We start from the raw sequence: 25,012 nt of genomic DNA, 5'->3' as shown, positions 1-25,012 counted from the left end.
CCACAGTGTGGTCTCCCCTCAGTCTCCTCCAGGCTGAACAGACCAAGTGACCTCAGCTGTTCCTCATCAGGCTCCCCTCCAGAATCTTCAACATCCTCATGGCCCTCCTCAGGATGTTCTCTAGTAGTTTAATGTCTTCTGTTTTGGCACCCAGAAGTGCCCCCAGCACTCGAGGTGAGGCTGCCCCAGTGCAGAGCAGAACGGGACAATCCCCTCCCTTGCCCGGCTGGTGATGCTGTCTCCGATGCCCCCAGGACATGGGTGGCCCTCCTGGCTGCCAGGGCACTGCTGGCTGATGTTCAACTTGCCATGGACCAGAGCCCCAGGGCCCTTTCCATGGCACTGCTGTCCAGCCTCTCATTCCCCAGTCTGTCTGTACATCCAGGGCTGCCCCATCCCAGGCGCAGAATCTGGCATCCACCTTTGTTGAACTTCATATGGTTGGTGACTGCCCATCTCCCTAATTTTATAAGATGTCTCTGCCCTCAAGGGAGTCAAAGGTCCTCTAAGTTTAGGGTAATCAGCAAACTTAGTATTCCTTTTCATGCTTTGTCCAAGTCGTGCATGAAGATGTCAAAGAGCACAGGCCTGATGATGGAGCACTGTGGAACACCCCTAGCGACAGGTCCCCAGTCTGATACCACCCCATTCACCGTAACCCTTTGTGCCCAACCCATGAGCCAGGTCTCGCCCATCCCATGATGTGTTTGTCCAGCTGTGAGCTGGACATTTTGCCCAGAAGGAGAGAGAGCAATGGGAGCTTTACTGAAATCCAAAAAAAGATCACACCAATTGTCTTTCCTACATGTGCTATCTTGTCATAAATGGAAATCAGGTTCAACAAGCAGGACTTTCTCTCTCATGAAGCTGTGCTGGCTGTGACCAGTGACTGAATTGTCCTCCACTTGTTTTTCAATACTTGCCAGAATCATCTGTTCTATGATTATACTGGGCACTGAAATGAGATGGACAGGCCTGTGTTTTCCAGGGTCCTCCTTTCCCTGCTTGAAAATCAGGACATTTGCCAGCTTCCAGTCAGATGAAACCTCTCCAGATTCCCAAGATTCCTCATAGATCTTTGAGAGAAGTTTTGCAACAACATCACTCGGCTCTTTCAGGATTCCTTGATGAATGAATCCTATTCATCCTGATATGATGAGTCCTATCAGACCCCATACATTCTTAGGGATCCAGCTGGAGCAGCAGGTCCCACACAAGCTCAGGGTCAGCTGGGAGCTGATCATTCTCACAGTCATGGTCCTCCAGCTCAGAGCACTGAGACTCCCTTAGTCCATCCTCCTATCAATATTATTCTTTGTTACTCTAAGAATCAAGGAAATCACTACCTGTACTCCTGATCCTTCAGACTCCCAATTGTCCCAAGGACCTGAAGGCTCTTTTGATGGCCCTCAGACTTCTTGTTGGCCTTTTGTCTCTGCCATTTTGAACAACCAATAGCAGCTAGTAATCAAATGGCCTTACTAGACTGAAGAGCTTTCCAGTAACATCCTTCATCTGAGCCCCTGGGAGCCAGCAGACTTCCCTGTGCATTGGGTCCGATTGCATATTGGCCTTCTGTTCTCCTCAGAAGAGAGTCTCCTATTAAAACTACCCCTTTTCTCCTAAATGATATGGTTGTGGAGTACAGGTAGTGTTGTTTTACAAGGCCTCACTGTTCCAGAAGGATCTTCACCTACTTCATCTGTTGTCTGGACTTCTAGTTCCAGGGCCTCATACCTGTTGTAACTGGTGCTAGTCCTAATTGTTTTCAGGAGGAGCCTTCTTCCTGGTACATGCAGTGATCTGCTTTCAGCCTTCATCTTCAACAGACCCTTGGCTAATCACCTTGCAGGATTCTGAGTACATCAGCTTCCCCACCATCATGGAGGTTTGAGACTCCTGAGAGACTTGAGAGTGTAGCTTCTCTGTAAATAACTGTCAATCTCTTACTCATTCACTCAAATACGACTTGTTCACTTCTTCCTCTGCTCCTTCACCCAGTAACCCATCTCTTAACCACAGCACACCTTCTGCAAAAGAACTGTTTGTTGGCCCAGCCTGAGAGGCATCAGACACTTCTGGAGAGATACATCTGTCATCAGCAGGTCTGCTGTCCAGCTGGAGGCCTCTGACATGGCTAGCAGCAGCTGCAGGGGAATGAGCTCTGTGGTGCAGCAACACCACAACTGAAGCTTATGCTAATATTAGCTTACATTAATAAGACTGAGGCTGAACGGATATTTTGTGGCTCTTCCCCACCAGATACTGAGTCTGTTTATCTGTCTCTATTGGCTCCTTGCAGATGGTCACAGGATCCCTTCCTGGTCATCCTGCTGTACCATGTTCCTGTTCACTGCACTCTGGGTTGCTGAAGCTCCTTAGAGCCGATTAAATCTGCTGCACTGGTCCTGGCAAAGTGGCTGATTGGCTGCTTCTAGGTCCAGACAGGGCTTGGGGCTGCTGCTCAAGTGCTGCTGAGCTCGGGGATCCCCTGAACAGCATGGCCTAACCCTCACCTCCAAATCTATCCAACCAATCACTGCTGCTGCCTCACTGGCTTGTTTTGTCCACAAATTGCAAGGCAGCAAACACTACAAGCACAAACCCTGGCTATCAGTTTGACAAAACACTTCCTCTACTAGTTCTTGGATTTCTCTTCCCTCTCGGTAGGGGAAAGTAATTTTAAGCTCCCAGTAAGTCTTGTCCCTCGGATAGGGGATGAAGCCAGGATGCCCCAGCAGAAATGTGCTTTCCTGCTCCCTTCACCGTGCTGAGCCCTGGGCCCACTCCTGCCCTGCAGCATGACTTTCTCCCACCCGCTCCTTTGCTGTGGCTGGCACGCACCTGCCTGCTGTGCCACCAGCAAAGGAGCAGGTGGGAGAAATGCACAGCTCTTTAAGGCGGCAGAACATCACCACTCCCTCTTGCTGCAGTTCCTGACATGGTCTCCTCTGTTGCCAGGTAAGCTCCAGAGCCGGCAGGGGGAGGAGCAACCGGCAGTGGTGAGCAAAGCAGCCTGGCAGGCAGTGAGGAAGTACCGCATCACCTTTATGTGCAAAATACAACTGTCTGAAAGCACAGCTTTGTAAGACCCAGGGAGTCAAATCAGCAGCTCTGACACCACCTATGGGCTTCCTGCTCTCTGGCTCACTCTGGCCCTTCTGTAGGCTGTCTTCTATGAGCTGCTTCAGCTCACTGCAATAGAAGAGAACAAAACAGCAGAGAAAGCATGGGGTGGTGGTGTTACTTAGCAAGTCAGATCAGCTCATGGGAGGGTCTGATGAGCAGTGGCCAGGAAAGAACAGCAGCTTTAATAGAAAGGGGAAAAAGGACAAATAAGCAGCAGCACACACACACACCTTTCCTACTCTACTCCTTCCAGAGTGCCATGGGAGCTGCCTGGGGAACCGCTCCCCCCCACACTAGGAATACTTCAAGTGCTCTTGACATCCAGCTTCCTTCACAGATCAAGAGATCCCAATAACCTCACAGAGAGCTGAGAAGAGTCAGCTCAGGAGAGAAGGGATCTTCAGGGTCACGGAGGATGAATTCTCTCTTCAGCAGACTGCTGGTCACTGCTCTGATGCCTTACCAAGCAGTGAAGACACAAAGAATGTCACTAGAAGTTGCCCTGATCATCATCACAAAATGGGCACAATCCATGCTGAGCCTGATGCCACTATCTCAGAGCTCTGCTGGTTAGCTTCAGCTGGTTAACTGCTGAAATAGCCTGTCCTTCACTGCCTCCTCTGGCACTGAAGGACTTCCAAATGAATGTGACAGGCAAGGTTCAGGTTTGGAAACAGACCACGTAATGCAAACATCACAAAGCTTTGCATTCTGAAAAGGAGATGATGTCTCAGCAGCTAAGCAGGGAACCCTGGCTGCCCCAACCACTACCCAATTTGTAACAGCACAGCATTTCCCAGTTCCTCCTCTCTCATGAGCTTACGCCAACCACAAATCCACTGGGAGGCTTGCTTGAACTTCTGCAGTTAAATACTGGTTTCATCTTTCTGAAAGCAGTTTGCAGACAGCAGCAAAAGTTAATGTACAAATAGCTGGCCCTGTTTATACCAGCAACTGATTAATGAAGTCCTCTTGCGAATAAAAGCAATGGAATTTGCCACATGCCAGGAAACTTGCCATGAATCACTGGAATCAGGACTGGAAGAGGCTTAAAGACACACAGGACTGGCACAGCTAAAGCCAGCAGCTCAAGATGGCCTCAAGAGGACAGTGCACCATGCAAGTACAGCTGAGGGGCCCATCAGCATGGATCCAAAATGGGCTTCATACAAGATTAGGACAGCTGCCTGTACTGCTGTGTTTTTTAAAAGCAAGCTGATACCAAATGGGTCAATTTCAAGAAAACCAAAAAAAGACCTAGTAACTACTGTGAACTATGCAGATTAGCATTATATATTATACAATTCAAGAGGATAGCCATTCTTACGAGCTGCGTCCATTTAAAGGAAATTAAATGGAAATACACTACAACATTCCCAATTACAGACAACTGTGCAATCTGGTAGATTAAATTGCATATCCAGAACTTAAGTTTTAATTTTATGAACTACCTTATGGACAGCTGAACACCAATATACAGAAACATCAACAACAGCAGACATCTGAGAACCTAATGATGTAAATGGTTAAGTCTTCACCTGTACATCAAATGCAGATTATTTTCAGAGAAATTAAATTTTGCTGAATTTCTACAGTTTTGCTCTCTGGATGGTAAAACTAGAGCTCTCCCTTACACAAAAATGATGATCAAGCTTGAAGTATAGGCACTATACATATTTTATTGACACAGATTTCTTCAGTTTTGAATCTATTAATTCAGCTGACAACAGTGTAATAATTTGAAAAAAGTTCTTCTCCTTGCTTGATGTCTCTGAGAGTGACAAGAACTACACACCTCAAGTGGCTGTAAAAGAAGAAGCAAAACATGTGAAAGTGAACAATTATATTTTCCTTTGAATTGTTTTCAATTCTTCATTTCAAAAAGCTAAACCAGTGGCCTTGTCCAGATTAATTTTGAGTAATATGCGTAATGCAGGGCAGGGAACATGGGAAAACAACACTGTAATACAGACAGCAATATAAGTAAAACAAATATAATTTAAAAACCAACAGCCTATGTGGGCATGCAAAAAGTGTTTCCACTCAACTGTTCCACACAATCATTCAGAGATTAAAAGAATTAGTCAAGATTGCAAGAGACACACTTACTCAAACAGGAACAGAAGCTACAGCAAAGTTCATGCAGCGGAAGCCACTCTTGTGGACACACCTGTCCACAGGTGCCAGCTGGCTAAAGTGTCCCTCCTAACGCCCACCACCACCCAGGAAGACGGCTCTTAACTGCATCAGAGATCTGCTACCATCTGCAGAGATGGGTCCATTATCACAGAATCACTAGGTTGGAAAAGATCTTTAAGACCACTGAGTCCAACCCATGCCCTAACTCCTCAAATGAACCATGGCACCAAGTGCCACATACAGTCTTTTTTTAAACACATCCAGGGACGGTGACTCCACCACCACCCTGGGCAGACCATTCCAGTACTTCATCACTCCTCCCATAAAAAACATTTTCCTAACATCCAACCTATATTTCCCTTGTCTGAGTTTAAGACTGTGTCCTCTGGTTCTGTCAGTTGCTGCCTAGTGAAAGAGACTGACCCCCAGCTGACTCCAACCACCTTTCAGGCAGTTGTAGAGAGTGATAAGGTCACCTCTGAGTCTCCTTTTCTCCAGGCTAAACACCTCCAGCTCCCTCAGTCAGCTGCAATCAGGGGCTGGCAGGCAGTTTCTCACGGAGAAGTACAGAAACCCACCCCTCTAAACTTCCTTTTAGTGAACGACCATGCCCTTAAACTGAAGTACGTGTTCTGGGAAGGAGAGCACATGCTTTGCGTACTGATGAACCAGGAAGCGGAAAACAGCATGAACTCAAGTCTCCACTATTCAAAATTTAGTGTAAGGCCATTTTGAAACATGAAACAACAAGGTAAGTAAGTACTGAGAACTGTTTCATAAGACATAAAAAGATCTAGAAACCAGATAATCTATGCTGTCAGCATGGTATACATCAGTATCAAAACAAGCACCTAGAAGCAGATGGAATCTTTTGTCTGGTGGCAGCACACTGGGAGAAATGAAGATCAGAAGACCAATATTTTCTTGGACAGATTCCAAGCAAAGGCAACATTCCCCTTTCCTGAAGCAGTCCTATAGTTTATATGCTTTCACACTTCAAGTTCAGTATCCAGGCTTCCTGAGATGAGTCCTACTGCTTATTTTATTAGCACTTATTTAATTATCTGCAGATTTCAAGTGCATCTTTAACCTTCACTCAACAAACTCTAAGTTTAATCAGAAAAGCCTTCACTCAACAAACTCTAAGTTTAATCAGAAAAGCTGTTTTTCCCAGTATGCACCACAACTTTCTCCAATGAAATTTCAAAGTACTTAAGTAACTCCAGAATTACACTAAAAGTTCAGACGATCTGCTCTAAAATTCTTGTACATCCTTGAAATTGAGAGGATTACATGAGAAATATTTTGAAGTGTTCTATTTCTGAAAAAAGGTGGACTTTCAAATCATGAACAGGATGTCGTAATTTTACTAATTGTACTGTAAGTATATGCCCTTATATTGCACAGCATTTTAATTGTCTCAATACAATATTAGGTTTCTTCTTATTCATTTGCTTATTTGTCACATAAGCAGAAGACATGGAGAATAGAGAGTAAGAAGCCTAAATGTGAATTATCTCAGAAGGGCTTTGGTCAAGGATGAAACAGATTTGAGATAGGAACTGAAAAGCCTCAGTACTGTAATACAAAGTACAACTACTGCTTTATGGGATTCAGAATTGCACTGAAGTGCAACACTGCTTGTAAAACTGTGTCTTTAGAGATATGCTGATTTCATGTGTGAAAATGTGGAAAAAAGAATGAGGAGTCTTGCAATTAAAATTAAGTCTATTCAGCGGTAACTCTCCCATACAGTTGCACACTTTTGTATAACTCATCTTCATACGGTTTGTTATTTTTCAACCATGTCTGTCTTTTCTTTACACATGCAGTATGCTTTGTATCATACAAATCTACCAGCTCTTTCATTTGCTGCCAACCTCTCTATGTCATGGCTGTAGACGATGTTTGGAAGATATTGTTTCAGTTCTACTGGAAAATGTCCTGGCACGTCAAACTCTTGATAACACACATTTGCTGCTTTTTCTAGAAATTAAAAAAAAAATGTTATTAGATAGGGCTTAGAGATATGAAGAAACATCAAATGTGCTGCTACAGAAGAACCAGACCCTTCACCAAACCTGAAAACTATTCCTCTGTTGGGAGGTACTGCATTCCTCCGAAGGCCTATTTTGAATTACACAAGAGGTACGCAATCAACTATAGGAGCTTTGCCCAGTTATCAACATGTCAATGAAGAGGCACATTATTGTTTAGTGCCAGGGGTAGCTTACAGCACTGCTAATAGTTCCAAGTACATAGTGTTTGCTTTTACAATTAAAAAAAAATTGGAAAATATTTTTGCTTGGTGGCAAAACATGTCTGAAATAAAAGCGGGGAAAAAAATCACCAATTACACAGACATGACCTGGAAGAAAGAGTTTCGTGGGACACCCCTGTATCTCTGTGCCAATCCCCAGGTTGCTCCTCCAGCAACCTTTCTGAATGCTAATTGGAGGCAGAGAATCTTTAGTGTAATGCAGGTTATGAAAGCCACTCAGAAGCTGAGTATGATATCAATTCAACTCTCTGTACAGTACAACTGCTCCTGTGAGTTACTTAAGACCAACAGTGACACAGAAGAAGTAGTTCCCTTCTTCAGGTCCAACAAGTGTGATTACAACAACAGTTTCCTAGATTTTGTGCATAAATGTAAGGAAGTCTAAAAAAGGTCTTACAGTTCAAAGTGAGCAGTGATAGAATCTTACTGTAGATGTCACTGTGGGCAGTTTTCTCATGAAGCCTCATGGAACAATACTGGGAAACTTGATCTGCAACTCTAAACTGTCTTAGTCCGGTGGTACTTTGCCAGGTATGCTTTCCCACCATCTCACTTTTGGAGTGTGTGCCTTTCATTTGACATACCAGGAGGGAAACTGGGACATAAGTGAGAAAAGAAAAAGTATATTTGAAGTGTTGCTGCGTGGAAGGATTCTAACACTCAGCTGTGACAAAAAACCTCAGAGAAGTTTTACTTCTTAAGTGCTTGTTTTAAACAGTACTACTGCCCCCCCCCCCCTCCGATCAATTTCCTATTCACTGTGTAACCTTCAAAATAATTTATATCCATAAAGCCAAACTCACACTTGGAAAATTCACCTGACACCTTACCATGTGAGCAGTTGTTGACATACTGTCCCACTGCCAGTGGGTTTTGCAGGGTGGCTGTGAGCCAGCTCTCATCACTCATTTGAAAAGGGCCAAGTTGGTCTCTTCTGCTGCAAGACCTGAAATGCCCGACAGCATTAGTGTGGATCATGGCTCCTTCATCTAACAGGTTATCTTATTTCCTCTGTAGGAATGGCCACAGTCACTGCATAAACTTACAGCTACCCAGCCCACCTGGGGTGGAGGGCACGTGAATAGACCAACAGATCCCACTACTCTGTGGTGTCCTTCAGACTCTGGTGGAAGAATCTCCACAAAACTACTAAACATTCTCTTCCGCAAATCAACATCTAACGTTACCATTACAGAAGTGTCAACACCTTTCAATCATCTCTTAAAATGCAAAGACTCATTACAATATTAGCTTTCAACTCATTCCAGAAACTAAAATCTGGTATTCATGGGTATTACTATTCAAACTAGGTATTAATTTCTGTAAACCTCTTAGTTCTTTTTACATCATATTCAAACACAAATTGCAACAAATTATATCTTAAGGTAAATCAACCAGTTAGCTGTGTCAGGGGAAGTTCAGACTGGACATCACGAAAAGATTCTTCACTGAGAGGATGGCCAGTCACAGGGCTCCTCTGGGGAGTGGTCACAGCATCAAGTCTGTGACAGTTCAAGGAACGTGTGCGTGACGCTCTTAGTCACAGGGTTCAGTTTTAGGTAGTCCCATAAGGAGCAGGGACTTGGACTTAATGAAGTAAGCAGGTTTGAGTAACAGCTCAGAAACATTCCAATACTTTTACACTACATCCTGCTCTAGTAAAACTATTTTCTGTACAGGAAGGTCTCTACAGCAAAATGCATCTCACTGGTGTTACAGATGAAGACACAAGTACATAACGGATCACATCCAACACGTCTCACCCTTGTGCTGTTCGCACTACAAGCAATGCACAGGTGGATGACAATAATGTACAACTCAGGGTAAGAAACAGGGAACTAAGATGAGGAGTACCCCTGTTTTACATCAGATGAGTGACAATCCTCTATTTCTTCCACTTACCTGTACACTGATCTTGACAGTCCTTTATCATTCCCATCAATAAGGACACCATCAATGCACCTAAAAATAAAGGGATTGCCAAGGGACTGGAAAAAGATGGGCTCATGCTTTCTGTATACTGTACCTGTTGCAAGACAGATATTATTTCAGAAGAAAAGAAGTTAACTGTCAGAATGGGCTTTCAGTCCCCTCCACACAGAAACTCAAAGGAGAGACAGTGGGTAGGAGAAAAGTCCCCTCTCACTTAGTGACACTGACATCTGTAAACCTACAAACTTTCAGACACAACTTTTTGGGATGTAAAAAATCCCCTCTCAACTAAATGAGCTGATATAATATAAAGAGAGAAACCTCATAGGAAATCACAGAAGACCTGAACTGAATATCTTTGGAAGACATAGATAAAGCCTTACAGCCAGCTAGCGTGCTTCAGAGATGAAAACATCAAGTGATACTTGTTCAGGAAAACACAGCTTAAGACACTAAGCAGTTTTATTACTACTGCATCAGGACTCTGAATAACACACACAGATTCAGCAAAGAATCTGAAACACCTCCCTCCATTACTGCAGGGATTTTGTTTGGTCCAGGAGATGAAAAATGACAAACCAAGAAAATATTTCAGCAGACTGTTTCCTAAATCTGAGGTGAGGATTTAACCTGTCACGAATTCTAAGCAGAGAAAAGCAACTGGCAAGCTGACTGGCTTGCCAATTTTCATATCACTGTCCTGCATCCCTCACACCCACTACATCTTCAGCACCTCTCTGCAGAAATCCTGCACTGCAATATCACAAGAAGCCAGAAAAAGGCCACAGGCAGGGTGCAGTCCCTGCACACAGGTCCCATGCTCAGCTTGGCAGGTCATTACCCTGAAAAGGCATTTCAGCAGCCCATCCTCTTGTTTTGGTAGAAAATCTGATGCAGCAGACTCTGAATGAGCCTATGCTCACATCTAGTATGTGTCTGAAATTTGAAGTGAGCTGCAAAAGTGGCAGGCTCTCTCGCTGTCTCATCAGTTCACGAGTCATCAATGGCAATGGCCAGGCACCCCAAAAAATGCACTCCACTGCCCAGCGAAGGCTGGGGCTGCTCCCAATGCTGCATTGCTGGCACAAGCCAGAGACCACAGGGGATGATTTTGCTGGCAGATGAAACACTAACAAACCCAAAGCAACTCAGCAGAGCTGCTAGCTTGGCCATTCTGATAAAATTACAAACCTTCTTAAGAATAGTATGCAAATACATTTCCAAGAAATGAGGAAGACAGAAGTACTGATTTTTTCCGATACACTTCATGGAATAAAGTTCTGCTAAAGGAAGGTTTTATTTTCATTCTCCATTTTGTACTTCTGTACTTTGAAGAAGCTCACACAATTGTCTACTGACCTGTGTGGAGATGTCAAACCTAATTTTTCAAATCCTGAACCAAAACAGAAACCCCAAGGAATAAACTGTTCTGTTCATCTACTTTAAGTTTCTCCTGTGCATTTACATTTAAAGAATCTGGAACAAGTTTTGCAGCTGCAGGAAAATCAGGCTTTAAGTACTAAATTCTTTTTCTAAACAAAGTTATCCTTCCCAATATTGTTTTTTGCATTTCCAAAATAACTCTAGATAGTTTATAAATATTCTCATGCAGCCTAACTGGTGATTTTGTTAAGGAATGAGAGAAAGAAAACCCACAGAATAAAAATTAGTGTAGATCTTTGGCATTCCATGATCAGATGGTGAGAAGTCCCATCTAACTTAATCAAAAATAAGAACATTCCATTACCAGGATACATAGACACAACCGTCCCTTTGGGAACAAAACCTTTGGTAACAAAGACTCCAGTTCCAGCAGACACCAGCGAACTCCGGTCTCTGCTAACAGTGAACCCAAGTGTGTTAAACAAAACTTCCTCAGGACAAAACACGTGCTGAGCCTGATGGCTACAAGAATTTACTCCTGACCGCTTCTGCTCCACAGTAAGTAATTCTAGATACTGACGCTTGACTTCTGGAAGTAAGGCCAGAATATCTGCTTGTCTACTGAAGTCATTTATGAACAGAGCTTTAAATGTTTTCAGTAGTGTTTCATAGACATCTTCATCAGCAATTATTTTGTCTTGAGAGCTTTCAGGAACATATCGAAGGGTCCTGTAAAGAAAATAAAATATTTTAAAATTAGAAACATATAATTTTCTTCTAAATAGAGAAGAGCCATTTTGCAGCACCAGTAACTTCAATACACTGTTGTTTTAGAAAACCCCAAGCTTTTTTCATGTTTGCTCAAGCTAAAGCCACTGTTCTTAAAACACTAAAAAAGACTCTTTAGTAAAAACCAGTACCTGTTCTATAAATCATCATCAGAGTACTTACCACAAGGTTAAACCCTACTGAGCTCTCAGTGAAAAAAACACCAAAAATAAAACATAATTATTGTAATGTTTATTTTAAAAAATACAAAGAGTTCATTACACTTTAAATGAGCAAAACAAATATTGCATGGGCAAGGAAGGTTTTTAGTTACTTATTTTAATTTTGTTACTTATAACCATGTCACAATAACAACTTAAATTCAAACACTACTTTTACGATTAAAGTAGGGAATACACATCTCACGAACAATAAATTATTTATCTTATTCTATCTATCTATCCATCTAATCTTCAACGTTAAACACCATTTCAACGTGGCTGACTTAAGAATTCCATGACAGCCGAGGGGCGACCAATGCTGAAGCACTTCTGAGTGACAAACCCGAGTGAGCTCCTGCGGCGCCCCAGACCGACCCGACGAGGGGCAGCGGGGTCCGGGCTGGCGCCCGGGGCCTTTCCTCGCGCCTCACCTGCGCTGGCGGCGGAGGTTGAGGGCGAGCCAGGGCACGAAGCGGTACTTGTAGGAGCGCCAGCGCCGCCGCAGCTCCCGCAGCATGGCGACCGCTCCCCCACGGCCGCGGCACCGCCCCCCTGCCGAGCCGCGCCCGCGCGGACTGGAACAACCAATCAGCGCTCCGCACACACGCCGGCGCGTTTGTGTCCTGAGCTGCCATTGGCTGCGAGCGGCCGGCGCGGCGCCGAGCGGCGGGGCCGCGAGCCCCGGGGCCCAGGGTGAGGCCGCGCCGCTCCGCCGTAACGGCGCGCAAGAGCCAGAGCGGGGACAGCTGCAGGCACCGGGAATGAAAACGCATAGCTCCTGGGTGCACGCTTGCAGACGGGAGTACACACAGTTCTCTCGGAACAATGTTACTTTGCACCTTCTGTATTGTACTGAACAGTCAAAAAAGATCAGATGAAAAGGTGGTTTAAAAATTATCTGAAAGCGGCCGTTAAAGACCACTCCTTACACGGTCAGATCACTTCTCCAAAATCATCCAGTGCCTGCTTCTAGCGATGCTGAGGGCTGTTAGTGCCTCAGATAGTCACAGAACGAATTAGGTTGGAAAAAACCTCTCAGATCGAGTCCAACCTATGACTAAACACCACGGTATCATTGTTCAATCTTCCCTTAAACATCTCCAGGGACAGTGACCACCATCTGCCCGGACAGCCCATTCCAACGCCTAACCATCCTCCCTGTCAAGAAATTCCTCCTAATATCCAACCTGAACCTCCCTCACAGTAGCTTAAAGGCCACATCCTCACATCCTGTTTCCTGGGAGATGAGGCCGACCCACACCTGGCTCCAACCTCCTTTTCAGGCTTCTTTTTCTCGAGGCTGAGCCCATCCCCCCACGAGCTCCCTCAGCTGCTCTTCCTAAGACTTGTCCTGCAGAGTTGCGATCCATGTCATAGAAAGAGTGGCTCAGTAATAGACATGAGCCTTGTTAACACCTCTGTTCACACTTTTAGCTAGTATGTGACTGTGGTAACAAGGAGGCATGAGTTGTACTTTGTAGCATCATAAGCTACTGTAGATTTAAAGGTGCTACCACTGACTGATGTACAGCAAGCAGCAGCATTGAAGTACACAGAGTGAAGGGATATACTACAATTCACGAGCATTTACAAACAGGTACATAAGGCCTTTTAGTGTCACATTCTACCATCACTAATCTCTAAGGTAATTAAAAAAATAGTGAGGAAAACAATCACTCAGCAATTGGTCTTCAAAAATTAGCAATGGCCCTCAAAACATTCTCTACAAACCACCACACGTATAAAGATAAGGGTACTGTTATCATTTTTGGCCACTGTTGTCCTTTGGCTGCCTGGATACCTAGTTTTATAAAACTTTTATCTTTGGATGCTGCTGGATGCTGCTCCTTATCTTGAGTTTTAGTTTAACACTGCCAATGAATTGGGAAAAAAAAAGAACACGTATGCATGTATTTTACTTTATTTGGAAAGCAATTTAAAAAATATGGAGCATTTGAGAATTGGTTTTGGAGTAAACAGAGAAATCAGACCTCAAAACACTCTAAGGGGTTACACTCCTTCCCCTGGACCTGAAATTTTGACAAGGGTTTGGGAAATTTGAGACAGGCCCCTCAGAGCAATGTAACTATAAGAATTAACTTACCATCTCGGAGCTTTACAAATATTTAAAGTTGTACCGTGATTTATTCTACAATCACTTCAATTCCACTGTTGGCCTGTCTCATCTTTTCCAAGAACAGGAGCTGAGTGAAGGGCTATTGCAAACAGAAGAAATTGAGGGGAAATGCAGTGGCTGCTGCAAAGTGCTTCCCTGCCATCTTCTGGCCTTCCTCAGTAATTACAGGGAAGAAAAGTCTCACTTCAAGACTTGCAACTCTGGTTTCAGCAGCGGCGTGTTATAAGCACTAAAAAAGACACATGTTCGCCACATCACATGCATACTGTGGCTCTTAAAAGTAAGGAGTCATAGCGTGATTCAGGTCACTAAGGAAGACTAAGCAATGAGTGAAAAGTTAGCAAGGGAAAGAAGAGAGCTTTGGGAGGTGGGCTGACAGGTCACAACAGCCATGCACACAAGTTGCCCACTTTCATGTGATGAAGGGACATACGTGACATTCCAATGTGTTCTGGAGGCAGTTCTTAGCCTCAAGTGAGAACTTGCAAAGATGAAACACCATCAGACTTTCAACCTCTGACCAACACACAGAACCATTATTTTATTCCCACCAGAGAAGTCACACCAGGCACAGAGCTTACCCTCTGCCTGTGGAAGAACTGAATGGGCCCTGTGCACATACTTGGCTCCCTAAGTAGGTGTCTTTGAAATTTACTGCCATCTGCGGGGCACCAGTGACCTCTGCCATCCCTCGTTCCTGAGAAGGAGGCTGCAACATCTCAAGTAGGACACAGTACTGCAGGATTCAGAACTTCTACAGGAAATCAGATAAAGATACATTATAGTAAGTTTATCTCCTACTTAATCCTTCTTGCCATTATTTTCCTTTCTGACATATCAGGTAGTACAATTTTATGATTTGAGAAATTTATTTGAAGATTTATTTGAAATATAAAATTTATTTGAAGATTTCTGCTGCCAGTTTTTTCTGAAATGATACACTTGTATCTATCTGAATAAAGTCTTATACCAAATAAAAATAATAAAAAGTGCAGTCCTTCAAAATACAGAATTTATAGTCACAAGAAAGCCTATAGTTCAAATGTTTCCATAAAAAAAATTAATTTCTAAAATTTCAAAAATATCTGGAGAAAGACAACTGAAACAAGCCCTAGCTTTGCAATACATGGATTGCCTGAATAATAAAAGGCTTATGTTTGCTATTAAAATTTCAAGCAGTGGAACCATTTCACCAGAAACATAAAACAACAGATTAACTTCCAAAACACACTTCAATGGCTCCAAAACTGACCTCACCAGCTCACTTGAATACTTGAATAGGTAATTGTTACATTTGCAGTAATGCAAAATTTAGACAATTCCTGGCTTAAAGGGATAATCAAGTGAGATTCATAGATAACAGTGCTGTCGTAAGAGAAGTTCCCTTCTTTATCATTAAAAAAAATTAGTCTTTGTTGCTGCCCTTTATTAGAAAATAAGTCTTGATATATCAAGTGTATGAAATCATGTATAAACAGTGAAGTGTACCAGAAATATTTTATTTCCATCAGTAAAAGGAATGTGTTTGTCTTACAGTAAGCAAAGGACAGAGTTTGTTCAAAAACTTTTATTTACTATAAAGACAAAAAACACCAAAATACGTACAAATTATACTATATAAAATTGGTTCAATGGGGTAAAAACTTTTAATTAAAATATCTTGATATATTTAAAATAACAAAGGATACAATGAAGCCAAATTTCTTAACCCAGAGATTTCTGTAAAATTTGCGTGCACAGTAAGGTGCTAATAGAAGTTAGCCCTTAAGCCCTGGAAGTCTTAGGAATCAGTCACATAGCAAATATAATTTCATTGTGAAAGTGAACTTTGGTAGAAGAAACTCTATAGGACACCTGAGGTAGTAGAAACTGGAATAAACAGCAGTAGACGTTATTTACAACTTAAGTACCAAATAACATTAAGAACACAAAAATAATTACACAATACAATTTTCAGTCCAGCTTTGATCCAAAGAAAATAAGAATATTACATCACATCTCCATTTTAAAAACACCACAATTACCAGCAAGCCGAGGGAAATGCAAACTCAAACAAACGCATTTGGACACCTAAGAGGCAGTTTGAGTTTGAAATGTGGTAGGCATGGTGATCTACATAGTAATACTGATTAGCTGAGGTTCATCAGTTTATACAGTTTACATTTCTGCCAGAAACAGTATTAATCTGAAAACTGATCTTTCAGTACATGAATTGGCAAGAGTGCATCCTTTAAAGCTTGCACATAGGAAAGACTTGGAAACAATCTTATTAGAATGAGAAATTCTAAAGTGGTCAAAAAAAAAGTCAAGTACAAAACAGAGCTACCAAACTTCACATTTCGGTATTATCTTTTTAACTCTTCAAAGTCTGCCAATCTTCAAAAACAAAGGAATGTAAAATTTCCAAAAGAAACACATTCACAACTAATAACATGGTTTGTTGTTTTTTTTTTTTTTTTTATTAGTATGAGCACTGTCATTCATGTAAACTTATCTTTAAGATGTCTTGCTTCCAATTTGTATTATACACTTTTAAGGTACTATAGCTTATTTAGTTTGTCCTGAGTCTTTGAAAATAACCAATTCTATTTGAGTCCAACAATCCAACTGGCTTCTGAAGAGTTATAACATGAACAGTAATTTTTTTCAAAATGGATTAAACACAATCATCATTAGATTAAAAAAGATCCCCATTTTTAAAAAAGCAAAAGAAAAAGCTGCCATTTTCCTTCAGAATTACATGCATCAGAATCTAAAAACCTGCCTTTAAAATAATTTTAAAAACCTGTTTAAAAAAAAAAACCCCACATCTCCTAAAAACCGACAAGTTTTGCACTACAGGTGAAGCTTTACTTCACATTTTACTTTATCTTGATCTTCAAGTCCAAGTTTGTTTCTTGTTAAAATAAATACCTTTCTTATGGTAATATTTTTAACATTTTCAAATTAAATTACCACTAATGGCTACAGTAAATAGATGATGTACGGCAGAAGGAAAACAGCAGGTAAAACTTGTTATCAGTAGAGAATGTAACCTCAGTTTCTTTACACAAAGAGATTTGCTCATTTGGCACCTGCTCACACTGAAGTACATGCCAAAGTCTCCCATAAAAACTTAATGGAAGCTGGGTTTGGGAGGCCCTTGACATGAAACTTCTCTACATGATTTGCCAGAAGAAACTGATATATGAGAAAAAAAGGCTCAACAACTTCTAGCATGGTTCAGACTAAGTTGCTTTATACAGAACAATCTTGTTTATTAAATAACCTATACTATCAGAGCCTTCAACATATCCTTGTTGAAGGTGGCATTTTATCCCAGATTTCCAGCAAATCTGGTTTTAAAACTCTTGTGTCAGGAAAATACTCCATGACACAGCTTGCATCTTTTTCTCTAAAGACTATTTTAAAATATCCCCTTTTCATGAAAGTTAAAAATACAAAGAAAACAAACTTTGATTTCAAAAGAAATTACATGGCCAGCAGTAAATGCACAGTGAACCATGAGTGCCTGCTCTTACTTTATAGGAAGGCAAATACTTTTTTAAAGTTTCCATCAATATTTGGATTTGCTACACAGAGAGCATCAGATAATTCAAAGGGACAGATACAGAATGTCCGTTTAACCAGTATTGAAAACTTACTAATTGCAGAGCATCTACATGTGAAATGGAACAGTGATTGCAATATTAAAATATTGCAATATTAAAATAGATCTTGAGCCTCTCAGCTTCCAATAGTGCTGAAAAAGTGCTCTAAATAAAATAAAAATCACTTACCTGCTAAATAATTATGCAGATTTAAGGAAAAATGTTTTTATGTTAACATAGAGCCAGATGTTTGAAAAGGCACAGTTTACAAATCTCTGCTTGAATTGTCAAATGTTGCATACTGAGCTTAGGTAAAGATCTTGATTTGTCAATCACACACTTAGGCAGGGTCCTCCACTGGCCTTATGTTCTTGATGTATCTACCACTAAGGCCAGTAGAATAATATAATTTGCTGCACGTAACTGCACTGCAAGACAGTTACTGTATATTCAGTAGCATTTTCTTCAGTATTTCAGCCTTACAAATAAGTAGCTACCATGTAGTACGGAAGACTGGGTGTTTCAGCAGCTCCCTTGAAGGTGGTCTGTCCTGAGGTTGAAGTTCCAAACACCGAAGAGTCACATCTTTCAAGCCTGGAGATAGATGTGTGGGGATTGGTGGAGCAGTAGTTGCACTAGCAATCTGAACAAGGGGAAATAACTTTTTAGAAGTCAGTAATTATGCCCCCTCTCCTAGCCCAAAAACATTCTACAAACTGCTTATTAAAGCTGATGAGTTAGATTTATGAACTTTTCTCCATTCAGCATGTTTCCTGTTACAGTTTGAAGATTACATTACGACTTTCAGTTTATTGTCCTTATGCCTATTGCTTTTTAGTTTGACTCCCTCCTGATACTTTTCTCTAAAAGTTCTCACATTAAGATCATGCAGTGATCATCTCAGAGCAGGCCATAGGAAAAGCTCCTACAGCATTAAGCTAAGTGATGTTACTCTACAAGAAGTTAAACTGTGTGTGCTTTCTTGCACTGCCTTTACTGTATTTCTGCTACTACCCCCAAAGGCAAATATTTCTCAGAAAGACACAGATCCCTCTCAAACAAATTATCTTTAATTTTATCTAGCTGGATTAAAGCAGATTGACTGGGAACACTAGAGTGGCACCACCTGATTCACAGTGATGCAGAACCAAGACAATTACATCTCTTAGCACCAGTGATTTTACTTAGAACATATCTGAGTACTGCTGTGCAATGTCTGTTTTCTGCAAACACTTCCTTTACTTGCAGCGGTATTTTCTTCATTCATGCCTACAGTTCAACTGGACCTTCAGAATTAAATATAACTAATTGATTTTGGTATGAAACACGAAGGCCCAGATGAATGATCTAGCAAGCAAAGGAAGGGGCAAAAAGCATATATAGCATGGCATAATGGAAAATAACTTTCAGCAAAATCTGATCATGGAACATTAGGCTTTTATAAAAGGACTTTCCCCACTGTGAAATATGAATACTTACACAAACGGTTTATGGAAAAAAGAGCTTCTGTATTTTACAGGATTGTTAGAAAAAGTTAACATCCCAATCTTCTGTCTAATTTAAGATAACTCTATTCCTAATTTTTTTTTTTTTAGCCTGTTACACTGTATTTTTATATCTTAGACCAGACATTTCTGACCACAACCTGGTCTAGTAGAAGGTGCCCCAGCACATGGTAGGGTAGGTGGAACTAGATTATCTTTGAGATCCTTTCCAAAACAAACTGTTCTATAATGATTTTGAATATCATGTATTAGTATCTTTTTTTTTTTTTATCAGTTTCTTCACGTTTTTTTAAAAGAAGCAAGCATGATTATACTGGTACTAGTATTGCTTCTGCACTAACAGCTCCAACATTAAAAAAAAAATGATTGCAACAATCCCTGCTACACACTTTTATAAAATTTACATCGCTGTATACAAGATTACTTGTCATCTTTTGTAATATATTGGTAATAGCAAAATATCTTACCTTAAATATCAGAGCAAGATGATTGGAGTGTTTCTCTGCGTTCCAAGGAGGTTTAGCACAAGCCATTTCTATGACAACGCAGCCAACGCTCCACACATCACAGCTCCTTCCATATTGCTGACCTCTCAGGACCTGAACAGACAGACACCAAAAATCAGATTATATAATTCAAAGTCTAAGTCATTTAAAAGTAAACCTCAACACATCATCGAACAAGTATATTCTGATTAATATGTCAGGCTAAGAGAGTGATCAGTGATGTAAATGCCACAAGATTTACACAGGTCTAGAGATCTAGTGAATAAAATACTTGACCAAGCGGCAAGCAAAGTACCTTGCAATGGCTAGTTTTTGAGCAAATGGTGATTTGGGCATTAGTAACAACACTTGTGATAACTGTGTCTTGTAACAAACTACTTGAAACAATGACAGCAAGAAAGAAATGTTATCATTGCAATGTTGGAATCATTCCTAATCTTTAGAACAAAGGCATTTAAAACACATTTGAAGCATATACAGCAATTTTCTGTTATTTGACTACATGAAGTAGCTTAAAGAGTTCAAACAAACTTTTTGAAATAACTTTAAAAATCGGTTTCTTACCTCTGGTGCCATAAATGCAATAGTTCCCAACAACTGTCCCTGAAACTCTCCAGCACCAGTTCCTTTTGATGCCAACCTGGCTGCAGCTCCAAAATCAGCAATTCTTAATCTATGACCTGTGCTGTCAATTAGCAAATTGGCACCTGTCAACAGTACAATAAAAATACTACTAGTTGGCTCTCTATTAAAGGGAAAAGCATGAACAGACATTGACATTTTTGCTCCCTGCATCTCAAAATTATAAAACAGTTTGACATTCCCTACCTCACTATCAAGGAAATCTAAAAATCAAGGATACGGTCTAATAACCTCACTTTTCTGTTATGCCTGAATGATACTGCACACAGCTTCAGGCTGTTCGAGAGATTTCAAGAGGCAATCAAATTTTCAAAGTAGGGCAAACACACAGGATTCTGGAACAACGCCTGGAGATGGTATAATAGAAGAAAATGGTGACCCAAAGTCCTGGAGGCTTTCATTGCCTGCAGCTCCTCTTGAAATTTGAAGTTATTTCATTATCAAGCAACCCTGAGTTGCTTTAACAGTAATTACAAGCAATTTAAAGTTTTACTGTTTCAAAAAGAATTAGTAAAGACATAATTGTGATCAATATGTTCTACTTGTATAAATATACCTCCAGATCATGGACAGTTATAGTGACATTAAAGGGAAAAGTTCAGTAAGACTGGCATTTCCCAGTTAAGTTCACATGTTACTCAGGGTACAACTGTATTTATGTTCAATTAGGATGAAGGAAGAAAACTCATCACAGTATCTCCACACATTAGAAATCTGGCCTCTTTATCTTGGTTCCTTCACAGATTTTACTATAATTTCAGCGTAAACATTTACATTTATTTAAGTAGCAGTAGTTTTAAAACTGTATGGCAACTTTCTATCTTGTTTTAATCAACTCAGAAAGACAATTTTTCTAAACTATTAGTACAGGCAGCAAATACCCACAAGCTTGCCACAAACATTTTGATTAATTTCAGTAGCATTTTGACTAATTTCAGCAATAGACTTTCTTATAAATGATCAGAAAATCCCAGTAGAAATACGACTCCAGAGATGGTATCTGAGAGAACAAACAGGTCTCAGGCCAAAACATATGCTGCTTTCTGAATACTCCTTCTAAAAGAATTTATCAGTTATTCTCACCTTTAACATCTCTATGGATTATCTGATTCTCATGGAGGTAAGAAAGGCCACGTAAAAGTTGTTCTGTGTAATTAATAATAACCGATTCTTTGAAGGCTCCATATTTACTTAACAAATGAGCAACTGAGCCCCCTAAAAGACAAAACAGTAGTTCTATCAACACTTACACATTCTGTTAATAGAGTGCAACACTGCATCCTAAAACTGGAACTTGATATTAGTATTTCTAATTTATATTTCTGCCTCCCCTACCCCCCAAAATTAAAATAATTTCACAGGCAAAAAGTGATGTAGTTAATTCCTCAATTACTTTCTAAACTGAATAGTACACATTAAAAACAAAAGTCTTCATGCTTCCTAATTATTTTATACTTCCTCAAAAGCAACACTTTATCCACACTTCACATTAACATGTAAACAGCAGAACATTAACTATTTTTTGAGGCAATAGGTAAGTGGCAACCTCCAGCAAGTATTCCCTCTTAATATTTTAATTTACATTAGTTATCATTCAATACATAGAACTACACAGACAAGCAAGGAAAAGCAGTATCTTCCTCTATTTTCTAAAACTGGTAAGAGATTCTCAAGATTTTGGATTTAAATTTTTTCTCCCAAAGTATTGCAATATGGCCTGGGCTCGAATAAAGTAAACGCAATTCCTGACATTTAACTATCTAAATAATAATATTTTAGAAAAACATTACACTTAAAAGGTTTAGCACTCTAAATTTTGAGAAAATATTTCTTGCACTACTTCTTGTAATGACACATATTTGGGGGCTTTGCATGTTTGCTCTCTGACCATAATTTAGGGTGCAATGCTTTCATTTACAGCAAATAAGGATGTATAAAACACCACTTGGTAACTGGACAGCAGCAAACATTCATAAAATTAATAAAACTACTTCCTGGTCTACACAAATATGAAAACATTTCAATTTTTTTACTAGATTACCAGTTAAGAGATTTAAGGTTTGAATATTTTTTCCAAAAGCACTACTTACTAATTATTTGAAACTTACTTTAAATGTTCTTAAATGCCTCAGCACAATGCCTGACAATTTTAATGAAAAATTTCCAGACAAAAATAAATGACAGGTATTCCAAACTTTCTAGCAAAGTTTTTTTAATAATAACCTATAGCTACACAGATTCAAACTGCTGCATCTTCAGTGTAAGACAGTCACTTCAGTTGGAAATAAATCAAAATTTAAAACTTCTCACTTGGAGTCAGAAATGGAAAGAAAAGTCAGAGTTTCCAACTGCTTTAACAGATTAGGTATGGAAAATTCCAGATCACAAAAGGATGCACCATTAAAAATATTGCTATGACCACTTCAGTAGACGTTTATACATACTTCTATTGCAAACACAGCAACGAAAATATAAATTCACAACCTCAAGCGATGCAACACTATATATTTCAAGACTCAAATAGTATTTTCACCAGTTGTTTACCTGCCATCCATTCAATAAAGAGGTTATAGTTGCTCTTCTCGCATGTAGCACCCAACATTCGAATAATGTTAGGATGGTTCAGATGACTCATCATCCTTATTTCTTCCCTCAGTGCTTCAACCACCTCTTCTTGCTCAGATGATGTGTTCCTGACATATGTCACCTGTTTGGAAATATGGTATTCAGACTTACTAATTTAAGTAAAAGTCCTGTAATTGCCTTTCAGTACAGCAGCAAGAATGGATGGTTTTCAACCTTGTGGAACTACTTTTTTACCCCCAACTCCATCAGCTCAGAACACATCTCCATGTGAGATAGTCATAGAAAATTAAGAGTGATCTTCTAGGGTACAAACAAAATCTTCTCCAAGTACAGAGTGGGGAAACATCCCTCTTTTCACCTCTGTTTAAACTAGGAAAAAACCCTTTGTTTCCAGATATTGAGAAAAATGAAGAAAGAAAAGGCCTGAAATGGGATCCTGAATGTCCCTTATAAAATTTTACTAGTTAAATGATAAATGTTTCATAACTAAAGCTCTTACAGAAAATGCAACTTGCCAGATCAGAAGTAAGGGAATTGGAGCTAATCTCAACTGTGATCCGTACTAAATATGACATAATGGTATGCTGCAGGGAATTTCCCCAGGCATCACCATCATCATCTCTCTGGGACTATATGAACAGTCCCACTTTTTTACACTGTAGAACTGATAAGAGTGTTGGGACTAAAATTCCCTCTATTTTGTTACTACTGATTCAGCCCTAGGGCAGCTCTAGTGTGAACAATTTAGTCACACCTGAAACCTTCAAAAAATCTTGACTGAAGCATGTGCCTCTTCTCAGCCATAACTTCTGTATCTATTAATTTAAATAGTAAGAATACTTGCCTCCAAGCTGCCTTTAGTTAGTTAGCAAAGTTGAATCAGAAGAAACAAATACTAAACTATATTTCCTCCATTTAATGTTATAGGAAAAATATTCTTGACAAGTGAGGAGAAACTATTTAAAATAGCTATCTTGCAAATAGGGCATTAATTTGGAATCAAGTTATCTGGGCTCCATTCTTAACTCAGCCACCACTTTATGAACTTGATAGAAGCGAAAATGCACTTGAAGAACTATGGAAGAAAATGGGCACAGAACAAAGGACTTTTTTTCACTCTAAGAAGACTGAAAAAGCTTGTATATATTAAGTTAATACATGCACATAAAGTTTTTTAAAATTATGTATTATGTCAGAACACATGACAGGGAGTAGAAGAAGCAGGAACACAAGAGGTCTGAAAGAGAAAACACAAGAAAGTGAGGTACTTTCCTGAAGTACTTACCTGTTTTACAGCCATTAATGTCCCTGTTCCCACATCTTGAGCTTGGTAGCAGGAAGAGAAAGCTCCAAGACCAATTTGCTGACCTTTAAGCCATTCTGCATCTTCTCTGTAATGGTGTTTTGCTTTGGTATGTCCAGGAAGGGTTTCCGGTGTCTGCAAATTAAATTCAAAATCAATTCCAAGTTTACTAACATGCATCTAAAATACAGACATTCTAAAGTGTTAGAAAATATCCAAGCTTACATGCCTCTCCTCTCCCTTACACTTCCTTGAACTGCTTGTTATATAGATCTCAGCTGGGATGAGAGCACCAGAGTATTCTGTAACCCATATACACTACTACATGAAACAGTTTCCTCTGTATTACTTCATGAAGGTGAAATGCAAGATTAGAGGACACAAGTAGGAGAACAACTTTTTTTTCTATTCCTTGTCTCACATTTAGTTAAGGCTTTAGCTCGCACCTACAGTAAGCAGAACCAAAATCAGGTTGTTTTCTATTTAATTTATCCCTCAAATTTTATGCTTTACATATTGTTACCTCAAAGGATCAGAAATACAATACCCCTTTTCTCTATTATTATTTCTTGTGCTTTTTGTCTATTTGAAAATATATATGTGTTTTTTTCTGACTAATAAAGTATTTCTTATCTTCTCTCAAGGTCAGATGGCAAGATCTTTTCCCATTCTTTCTTTCAAAAATTAATTTGGTTATGTACAATTGTCTTCAAAGTAAATCAGCATTAGGACTCAGTACAGTTCTACTCCTGCTTAAAATTTTTGGTTTTATTTCCTGGTTTCCCCAATTTTACAGTTTCTTTTTTGTCACTTTAAATGTTGATACATGATATGGTGTTCCTCTTGCAAACACCTTCTCTAGATTTGTTAATAACATGGAAGTATTCCGT

At 40.0% G+C, this 25,012-nt stretch overlaps 2 protein-coding genes across 8 annotated transcripts in view; both read right to left on the bottom strand.

The window, feature by feature from the left end:
• Positions 1 to 2,746: 2,746 nt before the first annotated feature.
• On the bottom strand, positions 2,747 to 12,432 carry SETD9 (SET domain containing 9). Of its 6 annotated transcripts, none has more exons than XM_038123522.1 (7): positions 12,285 to 12,432; positions 11,138 to 11,593; positions 9,452 to 9,511; positions 8,380 to 8,495; positions 7,977 to 8,144; positions 7,149 to 7,254; positions 2,747 to 4,933 (listed from the first exon to the last, which is right to left on the bottom strand). In XM_038123522.1, exons 1-7 carry the CDS (start codon positions 12,368 to 12,370, stop codon positions 4,846 to 4,848), a joined length of 1,080 nt encoding a protein of 359 aa, XP_037979450.1. In that variant the 5' UTR covers positions 12,371 to 12,432; the 3' UTR covers positions 2,747 to 4,845. The 6 variants fall into 6 exon arrangements, 4 of the variants coding, with proteins under 4 accessions (XP_037979450.1, XP_037979452.1, XP_037979451.1 ...); XM_038123523.1 differs by having other exon boundaries at positions 2,764 to 4,933; positions 9,452 to 9,575; positions 11,229 to 11,593; XR_005255165.1 differs by lacking the exon at positions 2,747 to 4,933 and adding an exon at positions 4,942 to 6,394 and having other exon boundaries at positions 6,431 to 7,254.
• A 4,001-nt stretch (positions 12,433 to 16,433) lies between these two features.
• The window catches only part of MAP3K1 (mitogen-activated protein kinase kinase kinase 1), a 57,673-nt gene continuing 49,094 nt past the window's right edge, over positions 16,434 to 25,012 (bottom strand). For both annotated transcript variants that reach the window (XM_038123520.1, XM_038123521.1), the window contains 6 exons: positions 24,105 to 24,257; positions 22,778 to 22,940; positions 21,317 to 21,448; positions 20,156 to 20,298; positions 19,553 to 19,684; positions 16,434 to 18,223 (listed from right to left, as the gene is read on the bottom strand). In XM_038123520.1, coding sequence (XP_037979448.1) covers positions 18,074 to 18,223; positions 19,553 to 19,684; positions 20,156 to 20,298; positions 21,317 to 21,448; positions 22,778 to 22,940; positions 24,105 to 24,257 — 873 coding nt within the window. In that variant the 3' untranslated portion in view covers positions 16,434 to 18,073. The remainder of the gene's footprint in view (positions 18,224 to 19,552; positions 19,685 to 20,155; positions 20,299 to 21,316; positions 21,449 to 22,777; positions 22,941 to 24,104; positions 24,258 to 25,012) is intronic.

The sequence above is a fragment of the Motacilla alba genome, chromosome Z (genome assembly GCF_015832195.1).
Source record: "Motacilla alba alba isolate MOTALB_02 chromosome Z, Motacilla_alba_V1.0_pri, whole genome shotgun sequence".
In the NCBI taxonomy this organism is placed as follows: domain Eukaryota; kingdom Metazoa; phylum Chordata; class Aves; order Passeriformes; family Motacillidae; genus Motacilla; species Motacilla alba.
Note: the sequence above shows the minus strand (reverse complement) of the source record. Positions and strands in the feature narration are given on the sequence as shown.